The sequence below is a fragment of the Macrobrachium nipponense genome, chromosome 4, assembly GCF_015104395.2.
Source record: "Macrobrachium nipponense isolate FS-2020 chromosome 4, ASM1510439v2, whole genome shotgun sequence".
Taxonomy (NCBI): Eukaryota; Metazoa; Arthropoda; class Malacostraca; order Decapoda; family Palaemonidae; genus Macrobrachium; species Macrobrachium nipponense.
Genome location: NC_061100.1, coordinates 31,842,524 through 31,859,966, shown reverse-complemented (window position 1 = coordinate 31,859,966; position 17,443 = coordinate 31,842,524). Strand labels below are relative to the sequence as shown.

The 17,443-nt window shown below is 32.7% G+C and overlaps 1 protein-coding gene across 1 annotated transcript; it reads right to left on the bottom strand.

Annotated features, from left to right (window-relative positions):
• Positions 1-4,069: 4,069 nt before the first annotated feature.
• LOC135211326 (uncharacterized) lies at positions 4,070-4,399 on the bottom strand. The gene has a single exon (XM_064244643.1). The coding sequence runs from the start codon at positions 4,397-4,399 to the stop codon at positions 4,070-4,072; it is 330 nt and encodes a 109-aa protein (XP_064100713.1).
• Between the last annotated feature and the right edge of the window lie 13,044 nt (positions 4,400-17,443).

Genomic DNA, 17,443 nt, shown 5'->3' with positions numbered 1-17,443 from the left:
AGAGCTTTTTTTTCCGGCGCGCAGAAAATGTTGCCGAGGGAAGTTTCAGAAGCGAATAGGAAGCACAGAAAACAAGGAATTATCGAGATATAGGGAATCACAAACGAAGGACGACTCTCGTCAGTATTTAAGTTGGGAGGAAGAGCACGATTTACCCCGAGTGTGCAACCCGAGGTTTGTCATTATCCACAAATACAAATATAAAAGAAATAGAAATTTGACGGAGGGAGACAGATCCAAAGGAAAAGCTGAGTAAGAGGGCGTTTGGTCAGACGACATAGTTTAATAGAATTAATTTTGTTTAAATTTAATTCTAATTTGAATGAAAAGGATGAAGGTTTCATGTACACCTGAGCCACGATATCTGATCACAGAGGCAGAAAAGTTGAAATAAAATTTAGTATGATAAACAGTTATTTTTTCATAATATTTTTAAGATGTGATAAGATAACATATTTTTCATATGCAGTTATAAACTACATTATTTCAATACAATTCCACATCTGAGCTTCTCGGATTATTGAGTAGTATTTTTTATAATCTAGACTGCTAACCGAGAGATTTTGTCCCAGTCTTATTATATGCCTCTGGTATTTTTTTATATACAAGGTTTTATTCCAAAACAAATACCAAATTACTAAGTGATATAGCAAAATGAAAAACAATTCGAGACGCAGTAACCTATGAAAAATAAAACGAGGAAAAAAAACACTTATCTCTCTCTCTCTCTCTCTCTCTCTCTCTCTCTCTCTCTCTCTCTCTCTCTCTCTCTCTCTCTCTCTCTCTCTCATTCTCCGTCGCAATATGGCGCCAAAAATAATAACTTAGTTTTTTTTTAATTTGTTACTTTTCCTTTTTCTTTCTCTTCATTGTGTCGTCGCCTGGAACGTTGTCGCGTGCAAAAGTGCCTGTGAAATGGAGATACACGAATTCAATTTAGATAATGTGGGACTGGTTCGTCTCGTAAAATGCTCCCTCTAGGCGGTCTTCTCTCTCCCGCTTGCTACTTATATATTCTGGGGGAAGGATATTCATGCAACATGGGAGGGTCCTTGATGTGAATAATTTTTTTGATAATAGAGGAATATCATTTCTTTCAAAAAACTCTGGACCAATTCTTCTTTCCATCAGGAATGAATTTATATGTACTAGATTATAATATATATTTATATATATATATATATTAACAATATCACTTACACAGTTGTTTTGCTCGTTAATACAATTACTGACAGTACCACATTGAAAGGGGATGGTATCTAGAGGAGATATTTATTCAAGAAAAGCGACTGTTAGTCATGGAGCGCTAGCAACTTTTTTTTTTTATTCACTAAATATCTCTGCTAGATACCATCTACTTTCGATGAGGTCCTGTCAGTAATATATATATGACTGGTATAAAATGTTCTTTTACAACAGAATTCCATCTAATAAAAGGAGCCCATAAAAATGCCAAAATATAAAGAGAAAATACTATATTTCAGTGACTGCTGTCTCTCTCTCTCTTCAGGTAGATGATTTATTTATTAGAATGAAGAGAGACACAGCAGTCTCTGAAATATAGTATTTTTCTCTCTATATTGTGGTGTTTTTTATGGGCTTCTTTTATCATATATATATATATATATATATATATTATATATATATATATATATATATATATATGTGTGTGTGTGTGTGTGTGTGTGTGTGTGTGTGTGAATATAAATAAATGTATATATATATATATATATATATATATATATATATATATATATATATATATATATATATATATATATATATATGTATGTATTGATTTATCAATTTATACCATTTTTCTCTTCTAATAACTGATCTTTCCTTTTCGTGCTTCATATTATTTTCTGTACCTCCTTTCGAATGGACACAATAGTGTTTAGTAGTTTAAATTTCAAGTCAGAGTCCATAATATATATATAGGCTTGTTTCATATGAATAAGGGTTCATCTCCTGAATCTTACTATAATGGGCGTTATGTCTGTCCGTTCGTCTGTCATTCAATCAGGGCCAAACGGGTGGTCCGATGGGCATGAAATTTGGCAGGGTTATACTGGGGACCCTTAAGATGGTTTATAATGAGGTTTCATCCTACCTTGCCCCGCCCCCCGCCTTCCAAGGGGGCAGGGGTGATAAGGGATTCCCTGAAGCGGAGTTGGTCCGGCCCGTGAAACGGGGCTGGTTATGTCTGTAGCCTTAGTTACTTTGCGAATTTATCATACATAATTCATGTATTCATAAGCTTGCTAGTAATAATAAACTTCATTTTTTTAAACCCTTCGAACTATATTTTCAATGAATTGTGAGGAATTACACTCAGCATATTTCATAAAATTCTACGTACCAAAAAAGGAATTTATTTCTCCGACTGGTGACCAAAATCTGAATCAAGACTTAACAAACAAGGCGTGATCCGACCTCCAGCTTACTCGAGGCGCTGCTAAAATCTACGTTCAATTAGCACATTGTTTCACCGACGAAAATTAAAATAAATACGTTATGTTTTATTGGAAATTGTCCTGTATTGTTTAACATGCACATTATTTATTTTTCACATTTCCATTCTAATAAATAAATCAAATATATCCTATCCTAGAATTCCTGCTCCTTTAGCTCGAAATGAAATACCCTTTTCATACCTTTTTAGGCTTTTCCATAGGGCTTTCCTAAACTCCCAACAACAATAATAACAAAATAGTTTGCATGCTTATAATCCTATGAACTTTCTCAAAATTAATCTGTAGCCTTGAGCTCTGTCATAATCAACAGAATTCTTAATAGCCTTTTGTACAACTATTGATATAAAGTTTATTTTTATAATGCGTCTCTTGACATTTTAGCAATCTGGTAATTTGTTTCGAAATGCCAGGTTGATTAATATAAGGCGACCGAATCGAGGTCGCATTGAAAATTTAATCTGTTTTGTAATTCTTTCTAACACCATTGCTTTTAAGTTCGATGTCTCCATTGATTTCGTTTTGTTAATTATTGGAATCTTTGTTTATAATTATTATTATTATTATTATTATTATTATTATTATTATTATTATTATTATTATTATTAATTAGATTTCATTTGAATACCGAATACAAATACTGAGCTTACGAATTTGAGAAATAGTAGATTAGGAAATGGACACAGCTTATGACAATGACAATAATTCAGAAATAACTTGAATGAAAAATGTCTATTATAATTTAATTGTAATGAAAAATCCATTATAGATATCACTGGAAAAAAAATCACATGTAAAAAAGAATTTTTTTTCTAACTTTAGTCACTGATATCGAACAAATCCTATTCTCATTTACCGTAAGACAATGAGAGAGAGAGAGAGAGAGAGTTTAGTAGGAAGAGAGAGACACTGACTCCAATCTTGCCTTACAAACCCATCAGCTTTAAAGGCGCTTCGCTCTTGTTGTGAACTGTCAAACTCACCTGGAAGGAATCTCGTTTAAATATTCGCTCGCAGGCGAATTCAGCTATCCGGGCAACGAGTTAATATCAGGAAAGGTCGAGAGTAGCTCTGATGAAAGGTGCGTCGAATCGGATTATGTGTGTGTGTGTGTGTGTGTGTGTGTGTGTGTGTGGGGGGGGGGGGGGGGGGGGGGGGGGGGGGGGGGGGGGGGTTGTTGCGGCAGTTGGGCTAAGATATCAGCTAGCAATAATTTCTTTCTGGTTTAATAGATAGACTGACACATTCACGTTATAAAATGTAAGGTCCATGATTTGCTCTTTTGTTGTTGTTATTATTGTTATTATTATCATTAATATTATTATTATTACTAACTTGCCCTCTGTTTGATTGATAGATTGCCAGATCTTTATTATAAAATTTAATGGTCATGATTTGATATTATTATTATTATTTTATTATTATTATTATTATTATTATTATTATTATTATTATTATTATTATTATTATTATTATCATTATTAGGAAACTTACCCATCTACAATGTGTGATAAAATACGGGTGCACAAGTGAAAAATTTATATGTACAATTTGTTCAGCAATGATAAAATAAGGGCGATTTTTATACATACCTACTACAGAACCTCTTTGTACACAATACTATCAGTTTGTCCACAACTTAATTTCAAGTTGGCCGAGTCAGTTGCTCTGCTCATCGCCACGTACAGTTGGCCATGCGTGAACATGGGCGACGGCAAAAACACACCAACATGATCCAAAGTCTGGCCCTGCGACTTGTTTGCAGTGAATGAGACGGCCAGGTTGATGGGAAACTGCCTGCGCCATAACTGGAACGGAAACTGGTTGTCCGAAGGCATCAGAGGATTCCGGAGGATGAACAGACGTTTGCCGGTGTGAGGACCCGTTGCTATCACTGCTTTGATGACGTGGGAGTTTAGCTCCATAACAGTGTACCTCGTTCCGTTGCAATGTCCATTGGCAGGATCGAAATTTCGAAGCAACATTACCAGGCAGTACTTCTCAACGTTATTTTGTGCACTGGCAGTCCCGATGGATTTAATGATAATTTTCATCTTCTATTGTGTCCGAGCTGAAATATTCACGACTTTCTCTGGGAAGTTGTACAGAAATTATGTATGAAAAATCGTAAAGTAACTAAGTCTATGGGAATAACCCAGCCTCGTTTCACGGCCAGAAACAGCTCCGTTTCAGGGAATCCCTTCTCACCCCCACCCCCTTCAAAGGAGGGGGGTAGGCTGGATGAAACCCTATTACAAACCATCTTAGGGGTCCCCACCATAGCCCTGCCAAGTTTCATGCCATCTGACTAGCCGTTTGGCCGTGATTGAATGACAGACAGACAGACATTACACCCATTACATTATAATATGATTATTATTATTATTATTATTATTTGGTAGAATACCCTCTTTTAGGAAAATACTATTAAAAAGAATGGCAGAGTTAAGCGAGTTTATTTTATATATTGCTTTTTCTATTTTCCTTACGATTTCCTTCTCAGGATCAGCGATTTTTCTGAGTAAGTGGCCGATATTCATATTGGGAATTTTCAAAAAATTATAAATGCTGAAGGTGATCTTTTATTAGAACAGAATATCAGGTGCAGGTCAAGCACGGGTTTTTGTCAGTGCCGTTATTATTTCGTAGGCGTAGTTCAGTTCCGGGCCAGATTCATCTTTGGTTTAGTGTTGGTATTGGTGCTGGTATAGCTGGTATCACGTGACGTTTCGACCTTCTCGCAGGTCATCTTCGGACGAGTCAGTTGAAGGACTATAGCAGGAAAGTCTGCGGGGACTGTATTTGTAGCAGCTCGGATCTAGAGTTGGTTTCTCATTGGTCGGGCCAGTCTTGGGCGAAGTCTTGGGTCTCACCTCGAAGGTCTCGGTGATTCTGTCGTGCGAGCGCCACAGTAGAGTGCCTGGGGGTGAACGTCAGGAATTCCGTCTGTAGCAGGAGTCCTATCATACTGTGTGGGCTCCTGATTATCTGGCATTGTAGGGGGGTCGTTCGATGCTCTCCGGGTGGCGGTGGCAAGGAGAAACGTTTCCTGAGGGATATTTAAATTTGGTTTCTCCTTTCTTATATGGAGGGCTTCTAAGAGGCGCAGACGTCGGGGATACGTTGTCTGGTTTATTATTTCGATATAAGTGATAATATCATTCATCTTTATTTGTTTATTATGAGCAGTCCTGGCGGGGCGGGTTGGGAATTAATGGCTTCCCTTTCTTGGGCGTTGGGCAGGAGGATTTCGGCTTGGGAGAAACGCATGGAGGTCATACCGACGTATTTGCCGAGGCATCCTCGGACCGGGCATGTGTAACGGTAGACCACACTCGTCTTCTTCAAGGGATCCTGCAGGGGCGCCGAAGGGTTGTTTCTCATCACCAGGCTGCTCTTCTTCTTCGTTTTATAATAAAGGAAAATAGAAAAAAACTATATAAAATCAACTCGCTTAATTCTGCCATTCTTTTTAAGAGTATTATTATTATTATTATTATTATTATTATTATTATTATTATTATTATTATTATTATTATTATTATTGTTGTTGTTTGTTGTTTACTCGCTAATTTTACTAATCGATATTATAAGATTCAATGAACATGATTTGTGTCAAATTATATGCACATTTCACATGAAATTAAATATATATGACGCCAATTACATACTTTGCAGGATTTATATCCCCTAAAACTCATCAGTTCGGGCATTCAGAAACTCTTGACCTACAGTAGCGTTCAATAAATGGAATAAAACTTAAATACACGCAACTATCTTTCCAACATAAGTAAAAAAATAGTATCTAGGTAGGAACAGACCATGTACTGTGAAAACTATATGTTCGGGTATCAGAAACCTGACTGGAGTGCGTTCATATGGAATGAAATAAAATGCACAGCTGAAATCGAACGCAATATGTCAACATAAAGCAGAAAATATCTTCTAGGTCATCTAGGTACAAAAATATTTACTTTAAAAAGCCACTGGTAGCAGAATGACCACATATTTATGACATATCTTGACATATTATCCTTGGGCGGGGCATTCCACCGTCGTCTACCGATACGTATGCCTCGCCAAGGATGCCCTGGGATTTACATCGGCATGACGACGATGCGCCTGTCAAAAAGGATTTCTGCCACGCAGAGAGGGCGCCATTAGGCAGCACGCCCTTGCAGTACACCGCAGAAACATCACGAGAGACGACATCGTCAGGAATACTAAGATCATTGGGAGAGCACCTGACCCACGACGTCTGCGTCTCCTAGAAGCGCTGCTCATCCTCGAAGAAAAGCCTCCCCTCAATACCACCCAAGAAGCGTTCCTGATACCGACGTGTGTGAGGAGGACCACACCCCTCTCCCCTAACGAAAGTACCAGCGCGCATGGAACGAACACCGGACATGAGAATAATACCAGGGGTGACGTCACGCAGGTAGAAGCCAATCAAGAGGCTCCCGATACCCCCTACCTGAGAAGGTCTGCAAGACTCGTCACGCCCGCCGTATGAGTCACCTTCCCGGGAACCAATAAAAACTCGACCTACCGGAGAAGTGCTCTGACCGTACTGGAAAGCTCGCAACACCACGATAAAAGGAGAAGACTCGCCACTGGAATTTACGGCTGCTCTGTGAGCAAGACCCCGCCCCGTGCTGGCACCAGCGTTAATCTTAAACAACAACAACCACTGGAATTCAGTCCCTCAGCAGTTATCGCTTGATAATGTCCTGTCGATCAGGAGGAAACGTCGCGTTAGAGAGAGAGAGAGAGAGAGAATTGTATAAGCAATAATAAATCAAATGACTCCAACCGAATTTTACCATGCCCTTTGGTGCGTTGCTCACCAGTCTAACGCACAACGAGAAAGCCGTCATCGGAAAGATAGAGAAGACTCTTTATAAGATTAATAGTGCTGAAGCAGCAGTCATTTTTAACAAAATAATAATAATAATAACAATAATAATAATAGTGTACTTAGGAAGCAGACCCTCTCTCAAGCATACTTTATTAAAAGTAATGGCTACTTCAGCAGCGTTACATTTGTAGAGATTATTCGCAAAATAGAGAAGAATCTCTACAAGTGTAACGCTGCTGAAGTAGCCATTACTTTTAATAAAATAATAATAATAATAATAATAATAATAATAATAATAATAATAATAATAATAATAATAATAATAATAATAATAATAATAACAATGATATAAAATAATAATAATACTTTATCAAAAGTAATGGCTACTTAAGCAGCGTTACACTTGTAGAGATTCTTCTCTATTTTGCGAATAGCGGCTTTTTCCGTGCTACTTAAACGGGTCTAGTAGAGCTCCTATAGAGGTCATGGTCAAATATAGGGTAAAAATAGGTGTATATATTTGAATTTTACAGATAAACTATGATACCATAGTCATCAAAGTCATTAACAATTCTCTCTCTCTCTCTCTCTCTCTCTCTCTCTCTCTCTCTCTCTCTCTCTTTCTTAAAGCGAGCTTTCGTCTGGAGCTGCCAGACATCCTCTGACTGGGAAGCTGAGGGTGGACTGATCTTGGTGCAGTGTCCGTCCTCCTTATATCTGTGGTTGACAGCGGGAGTCTGCACCATTGTCTCCCTATATTAATATATATATATATATATATATATATATATATATATATATATATATATATATATATATATATATATATATATATATCACACAGAGAGAGAGAGAGAGAGAGAGAGAGAGGATGAAGGTAACGAGTCGTTTACCACATTCATACACAAACATTAGGACTAATGACTTTCCCTAATGAAGAAATCTTTTCTATAATCTCTCCTTCATGTTCCAGCTCATTTATTTGAGAAATAAATAAAGATTGATTATTTAGCCCTCAATATTAAAGTTATGTATGTAAGATATTCATACATACACACGGAGACATATACGGGAAATGTTTGGGTTTTTTTATTCTAAAGTGATATTTGGTTGATAAATTGTTCCAACACTTGATGTTAAAGGTAATTCAAATGGATCTAGAGAGAGAGAGAGAGAGAGAGAGAGAGAGAGAGAGAGAGAGATCCCTGGGTGCATGTCGTAGGTTCTGTCGATCATTCTACGCTTTTAATTTGATAATAATCGTTTAATTATTCAACTTAGAAAGCAAATGAAGTTGTCTTCTACTTATATAACCACTTTACTCTTCCTTTTAATCTTGAACAAGTATTTCCTATTATATTCTGTTAATTCCTTCAAATGAACACTATAACATTCTTTGGAAGCTTGAATTTTAAGTCAGTGGCCCTTATAATGGGCTTGTTTCTTATGAAAAGGATCATCTCCTGAATAATAATAATAATAATAATAATAATAATAATAATAATATAATAATAATAATAATAATAATAATAGAGAATGACAAACAGAACAGAGGACTGGCACAACAAACAATGCACGGACAATACATGAGACAGACTAAAGAACTAGCCAGCGATGACACGTAGCAATGGCTACAGAGGGGAGAGCTAAAGAAGAAAACTGAAGGAATGATAACAGCGGCACAAGATCAGGCCCTAAGAACCAGATTTGTTCAAAGAATGATAGACAGAAATAAAATCGAATGCCCGGCACTTGCACAGAACCAGTACAAAAAGAGGCATGATTCAGTGACAAAATCCCTCCACTGGGGCCTGTGTAAGAAACATCAGCTACCTTGCAGTAATAAGTGGTACGAACACCCAACCTGAGGGAGTGATAGAAAACGATCAGGCAAAGATCCTCTGGGACTATGGTATCAGAACGGATAGGGTGATACGTGCAAATAGACAGAACGTGACGTTGATTGACTAAGTCAAGAAGAATGTATCACTCATTGATGTCGCAATACCATGGGACACCAGAGTTGAAGAGAAAGAAGTGAAAAATGGATAAGTATCCAGATCTGAAAATGAGAAATAAGAATAATATGGGATATGCCAGTGGAAATTGTACCAATAATCATAGGAGCACTAGGCACGATCCCAAGATTCCTGAAAAGGAATCTAGAAAAAACTAGAGGCTGAAGTAGCTCCAGGACTCATGCAGAAGAGTGTGATCCTAGAAACGGCGCACATAGTAAGAAATGATGGGACTCCTAAGGAGGCAGGATGCAACCCGGAACCCACACTATAAATACCACCCAGTCGAATTAGAGGACTGATAGAGCAAAAAAAAATTAATAATAATAATAATAACAATAATAATAATAATAATAATTAAAATAATAATAATATTATTATTATTATTATTATTATTATTATTATTATTATTATTATTATTATTATTATTATTCTTTAGAAGCTTGAATTTCGAGTCGATGGACCCCTGTGGTGTGCTTGTCCCATATAAATAGAGTTCATCTTCTGATAATAATAATAATAATAATAATAATAATGTTCTAAAGGGTCCACAATAATACAAAGTGTGAAAAGTCCGTGTAACTTTGAAGACTTTACAGAAAGCTTTCGAACCCTTCCCTGGGTTCATCTTCAGTCCCTGAAAATGAACCCAGGGAAGGGGTCGAAAGCTTTCTGTAAAGTCTTCAAAATTACACGGACTTTTCACACTTTGTATTATTCTGGACCCTTTAGATCATTATATATACTCTCGTGATAGAGAGTTTTTCCCTAATAATAATAATAATAATAGTAATAATAATAATAATAATAATAATAATAAGAAGAAGAAGAAGAAGAAGAAGAAGAAAAGAAGGTAGGAGATCCTCTCTCAAACATGTTTTGTTAAAGAGGATGGCAGCATCAGTGGAATTGATTTTATATATGGTCTTTTCAATTCTTCGTATTATTCTCTTCTCATCAGGGTTGACATTTGCTAATAGCTGACCGATGTTCATATCTTGGTTAAAGAAATGTTTTCTAAAAAATACTAATTTATTGATTACATTTCAAATCTATGTACGGGTGATATCTTAAGCAAATGCTAAATATTTTTTATCTTATTTCTATTATTTATATTGGCATCGTGGAATGATGAATTTCCATCTTCATTTGACAGTCATTTTAAGAGATGTTGACTGTTGTGTCATTTAGGCACTGAGAAAAGCATATCATGTAATCACTTAGCGATTTTCTTCATTGATAAGAATTTTCAAAAAGAAAACTGAGGTGCTTTGTCATAAATCCCATATAATGTGTCTTTGTTATATCGCAAATTGATATGATAAGTAACTACGCAAAGCTTTTAAAGATATGACAACAATACGTCTAATGTTGTTTTGAAAGAATAAAGATATTAAGTCAGTTAAGATATTTCTGTAAAACGAGATGAAATAAAAAGAAACATTGATATATTAAAATCGACAAGTGAATTCTTCATAATTTTGTTTCTTATCTTGACAAGCTTCAGTACTGGGGACAGAAGTTACTGTCAAAAGCAACAAATCAATAATATAATAAGTTGTAGAATTATTCAACCAATCAGCCTCATTTTTCCCGTTACCGAAAGTCTAGACAAAAATAAATGTTTGCCAACTGTGATTTTTGCCAAATATAGGTCCTTGTCTTGTCAAGCTTCAATATTGGGGACAAAAGTTGCTGTCCATGAAAATAGATCAATGATAAGTTGTCGAATTATTCACCCAATCTGCTATAGGTTTCCCGTCACCGAAAAGCCGCCCCCTCCCCCCCCAAAAAAAAAAAATAAATAAAAGAATAAAATAAAAAAGATAAATGTTTGGCAACTGATAAATCGTAACAATTGTACATATTTCACTACCAGTTTTACAGCTCCTTCAGTCTTATCTCTCGAATGAATTACATGAATAGAACAACCCTTGAAGAGCATTCAAATGCATACGGTTCATGCTTTTGTTTTTACTTTTGTCCTTGTAATAATATAAAGCACAAAAATCTTGTCTGCTACAAGACGCTAGGCGGCTCATCGTTTGCATAATTCAAATTCAGCTCTATTGTCGTGAATAAAAAATTTACAGTCCTCACAAAATGTATATTCATAAAGGGTTGAGACTTGTATATATGTATTTCGCAGGCTCAGAATGTTACATAAATTTTTTATATAAAAAAACCAGGATGGTGCAGTTATTATTATTAATTGTTATTATTATTATTATTATATTATTATTATTATTATTATTATTATTATTATTATTATTATTATTATTATTATTATTATTCAGAAGATAATTCCCTTTCCATAAGGAACAAGTATACAGGGGCCATTGACTAGACATTAAAGCCTCCAAAGAAGAGAGAGAGAGAGAGAGAGAGAGAGAGAGAGAGAGAGAGAGAGAGAGAGAGAGAGAGAGAGAGAGAGAGAGAGAAATTTCCCTGGATTTCACTGATAAGAAACACCACCAAACATCATCCTGCCTCTCTCAAGAAGTCCCAAGAGAATTATTCACAAACTCAGAATTGCTTTGATGCCTTCCCCAGGCTTTATCTCACCAAGAAAGTACTGTCTCGGTCGTTTTTCTCATTCTCAAGCAGAAATACAACTTCTGCTGCCTTTCCTACGATCCACGAAAGCATCATATCAGCAGTTCCACTAAATATTTTGCCATTGCCATGCATCCTTCTTACAGATGTCTTCCTTCAGATGATTCTGTTTGAATAATCTAGAAGACTGGCTCTGCAGAAAATCAAGCATGCTATATCCCTTGATGAAGACTTTTATTAGACGATCTCTGTCAAAGCGGGCAAATAGTCGGATATCAAGATCTATTCATGCAGATATCTTCCTTCAGGTCATTCTGTTTGAATAATCTAGAAGACCGGCTCTGCAGAAAATCAAGCATGATATATGCCTTGATGAAGACTTCTATTAGAAGATATCAGTCAAAGCAGGCATTTTTATCACAAGTGTGTCATTATTTTTTACTGGAGAAATTTTGGACCTACTATTATGACTCTTCAAATAACATTCTGAAATTAGCTGTTTAATGGTCAAATGATTTCCATGAGATATCGAGGCCATGTAATCAAATTTATCTCTCTCCAGAGAAAGGTAAAATTTGCCTTTAACAGACGAATTGATTCAGTGCAGTCTGCATGAAAAAGCCAATATTTTCACATTGCTTTTCTTCAACTAAAGCCACTTTACTAGACTCAAGTTAGTTTTAGTGTAACTCTGAAGTTATCCCTGCCAGGAGAGGAGGAAATACCTAATGTGTCTTTATGAGTGTCGGTTTTATTGCTGTTACAGATTGTTGAAACGGAATACATTTATCACTTAAAAACCTACCTAAAGGAAACAAGTTCTACTTAACCTTCAGACCTTTAGATACACTACATCTACAGTTCCCCTCAGGTACTACTTACATTGCAATAGCTCTAATCTTGGATGACAATAACTGCTGTTTATTAACCATTAATGTTTATAGTATTTGTACATTCAATGAAAGCAAAAAATGAGACAAACTACTCCGTTTAACTGATTATGCAGGTAAGATTTCGTATCCAATACCCCAATTTTAAAATCGCTTGGTTTTTACCAGAGATTTTTATGAAAATGTGTTGTTAGATATAACTAATGTATCCCATAAATATTTATGAGATAATCCGAGTGTTCTAACCACTTATAGATTCATCTGTTATCAGTTTGTACTTATCACCTTATTACTTGTATTAAATTGATTTTTTGGTGTGAAATTCTTTTAAGAATTTTGGTTTTATTTTATTTTTAACTTTTAACTCACTCTATTTATATTTAGGAAATTATTTTGTAGATTGATTATTAGTGATTTAAAAATCTCAAATTTTAAAGTTGTTCATAACATTCAAAACAGTAGCCAAAAAAAGGAAAAAACAAAATATAATTAAAAGAAAACTTTAAGTCTACTTACATGTTTCATATCCAGAAATAAATTTTTAAGTTTATCCTTCCTAGTTTAAAAATCTACAATGGTAACGTTAGTCTAAGCATTTAAATCTATAGCTAGATAAAAGAAAAAAATAATAAAAATAGAAAATGGTGCATTTAATACTGATTCTTAAAATTTACCTTTACAAATATATTAGGAAAAATCTAACATGGTAACTATTTTCATAAGTATATCCTTTCTAGTATCAAAATCTATAATGTGTAAAGTTGGTTAAACATTTGAAACCTTGTCCCCACCCAGCCCCAAAAAGAAAAGGAATTTTGTATTTATTTCTGGTCCTTATAAATGTGCTTTATACAGTTATTTTACAAAATTACCCCCTCACTAGTTTAAAGTAGCAAAATAATAAAGTTGGTCGAAGAATTTCAAGTTAATGCCAAATAAGAAAAAGATAGATATAAAAGAATATGGTGTGTTTTTCTGTATTTTAAGAGTGTATTTTACAAACATCTTACCAAGAATCCTTTGTAGTAATGAAGTAAAATATTCCTTATTCTAAAAATATGTTACCAAAAATCCATTTTGGTAATGAGGAGAAATATTCCATATTTAAAAGTAATATTACAAAGATTCCATTGTGGTAATGAAGTAATATGCGCCTCGATGGTAAGTAAAAATATACGATATTTCTCCTTAATAATTTCAAAACCAGTACCGTTAATAGTCTGCCAAATATGAAATCCTCGTGAAGTCTGCATAACGAAAAGACATATTCATCACAACCCCTCCTCCCAAATTGAACTCAGTAATGCGTTAGAGAGAGAGGAGAGAGAGAGAGAGAGAGAGAGAGAGAGAGAGAGAGAGAGAGAGAGAGAGAGAGTTTCCAATATTCTAATGCGTTCCATGTTTAGTATTTCAAATATCCAGGGAGACTATGAAAGGATTTCGCGATGCTTGTCTTCTTCCTCCCTCAGTCCTCATTCTCTCGACATATATATATATATTATATATATAGTATATATATATATATATATATATATATATATATATATATATATATATATATATATATAAATATATATATATATAATATATATAATGATATATATATATATATATATATATATATACTGTATAAATATATATATATATATATATATATATATATATACTATATAGATATATATATATATATATATATATATATATAGATATATCTATATATATATATATATAATATATATATCTATATATATATATATATATATATATATGCAAATGTATATATATATATATATATATATATATATATGTATATATTTATTTATTTATTTATCTATTTATTTATATATAACATATATCAGCATTATCATCATCATCATCTAAAAAATTCGAAAGTTTCATGTTTCATGGGACTCGTGTGATATGTGTTTAATTGAAATCAATTCACTCATATATCATCAGCGTTTTTTCTGTTTTAAATCATAAGAATAATTTAAAAATTATAATGTGCTTTCTGCATTGAAAATCAAGAAAAATCAATGTCATATCTATAGTTAGACTGTTTAATCCTTTATGGCTGTACGTTTTCCCATCCAGTTTGCTCTTACATATTATCAGCTTCTTGTTTTCTCGCTTATGAATTATCAAAATATCTTAAGAAAGTAAACGTGTATTCTGCATTAAATACTGAAAAAATAATTGTTTTGGCTATAGATGTAGACCATTTTATGTTTCGTGGTTGTACATTTTCTTATTCAGTCAAACATATGTATTATCTACATTTTTTTTCCGCATTGTCAAAATATTGTAGCAAAGCTAACTTGTTTTCTATATTAAATATTGAAAAAAAATCATAATTTTATCTATAAAGTAGACTGTATAATATTACTAAAAATATTCAATGTTATCTACAATGGTAGACTTTAATAGTGCTAATAAAATCCATGTTATCTATAATGGCAGTCTGTTTAATATTACTAAAAAATCAGTGTCATCTACAAAGGAAGGCTGTTCAATATTACTAAAAAAGTCAATGTCATCTATAAAGATAGACTGTTTAATGTTTCATGATTGTACAATTTCCCTTACATTCAAAACCTCACATAATGAAAGTTTACTTTTATTTATATTCTGGGCTGTGCAATCACGTAATATATTTTACAGGTTCTCAGCGACATCAGTTAATGAAATGGTTTAATTCCAGACTGAAATTGTCCCCGGTACCTATTTCAGCGTAGATCTAATTAAAACCTGTTATCAAACGGCTATTAAATAATAGAAATATAGAATTTTTCAGGAAGCAATATCATGACTTTGACGTAAATGAATTATGATAGACGGTCTACATCCTGCGCCAATTGAGGCGTTTTTAGATATGGTGTGATATTAACTCTGTCTCTCATATAATGGCATTACCGTATATATATATATATATATATATATATATATATATATATATATATATATATATATAAATATATATAATATACATATATATGTATATATATATATATATATATATATATATATAGAATATATATATATATATATATATATATATATATATCTGTGGATGAATATCCTTCTAATTCAAATTATTGCTGACTTGAATGGAGTTGATTTTTATCACGAAGGCGGTAGCATTAAAATATCTGTTTGTAAGTACACTGCTTGATTTTAAATCCAGAATGTTTCCTTACTAATTGGACAGAAAGAGAACATGGAAATCATTTTGATATATGGCTCCACTTAATTAATTGCAGGTTGTATTGTAGTGTTATCCATATGTGATAGATACAGGAAATAAATATATATATATATTATATATATATATTTATTATATATATATATATATATATCTATATTAAATAAATCTATAAAAATCATATATATATATATATTATATATATATAATATATATATTATATAATATATATATATTATATTTATAATATATCGATATTATATTACATATATATATATATATATACATATAGATATAGATATATATTATATAAAATTATAGATATCGTATATATATATATATATATATATAACTATATATATATATATATATAATTATATATATATATTATATATATATATATATATATATATATATATATATAATATATATATCTATCTATATCTATATAGATAGATATTATATAATTATATATATTATTATGTAATAGATCTATATATATATTGATTATATATATATATAATAAAGATATATATATATATATATAGATATATATATATACAGTATATTTATTATATAATAAGTATTATATAACATATATATATAGATATATATATATAATAATATATTACAATTATATCTATATATAGATACATATATATATAGATAAGATATAGATATATAGATTATATATATATATATATATATAGACTATATATATTATATATATATATATATAAATATACTATATATATATATACATATATATTATATATATTTATGTATGCTTATTTTTATCATTGCCTTCATATCTATCTTCGCTCATATTTTTATTTGATTTTAAATTTAAATTTCAGATAATAAATTAGAAAATTATAAAGGTTGTTCCCTTTTGTAGGACGAATTATAATTTACTTTAAAAAATTTTACACTATACCTCTAGGTGCGTCTTGGTGCACCTGAGCTAGATAATCTCTCCAATAGATTTTTTTGCCAGTAATAACTGAATGTAACTGATACAAGTTATAGCTAAAAAGTCCTAAACTTAAGTATATTACTTCAGACTGGAAATATCTGTGTGGAAGGCCTTGGGTCGGAGGCTATAAAAACAGCCCTAGGCTTTAGATAAATTATATTGTGACTACATGATATGAGGAGGATAAATGCAACGTCTTAACTACCCCAGTTTTCACAAATAGCAGCAGCAAGGGTTATATCCAATGTGGTTTAACATAAAAAGGAAGGGATATTATATATCCTAACCTATTCTGAATTATTCTTTAGGTCCAGGATATTCTACTTCAGCAGGTACTACTTCTTTCAGAAATATGGATGACTACACATACTTTATGAAGTACTGCTTTCATATAAGAGAATTCTCTGCTCAAGTTGTCCTTTAGGGAGATAAGTTTATGTCAGTCGAGACTAGGAACGAAACTCCTCAA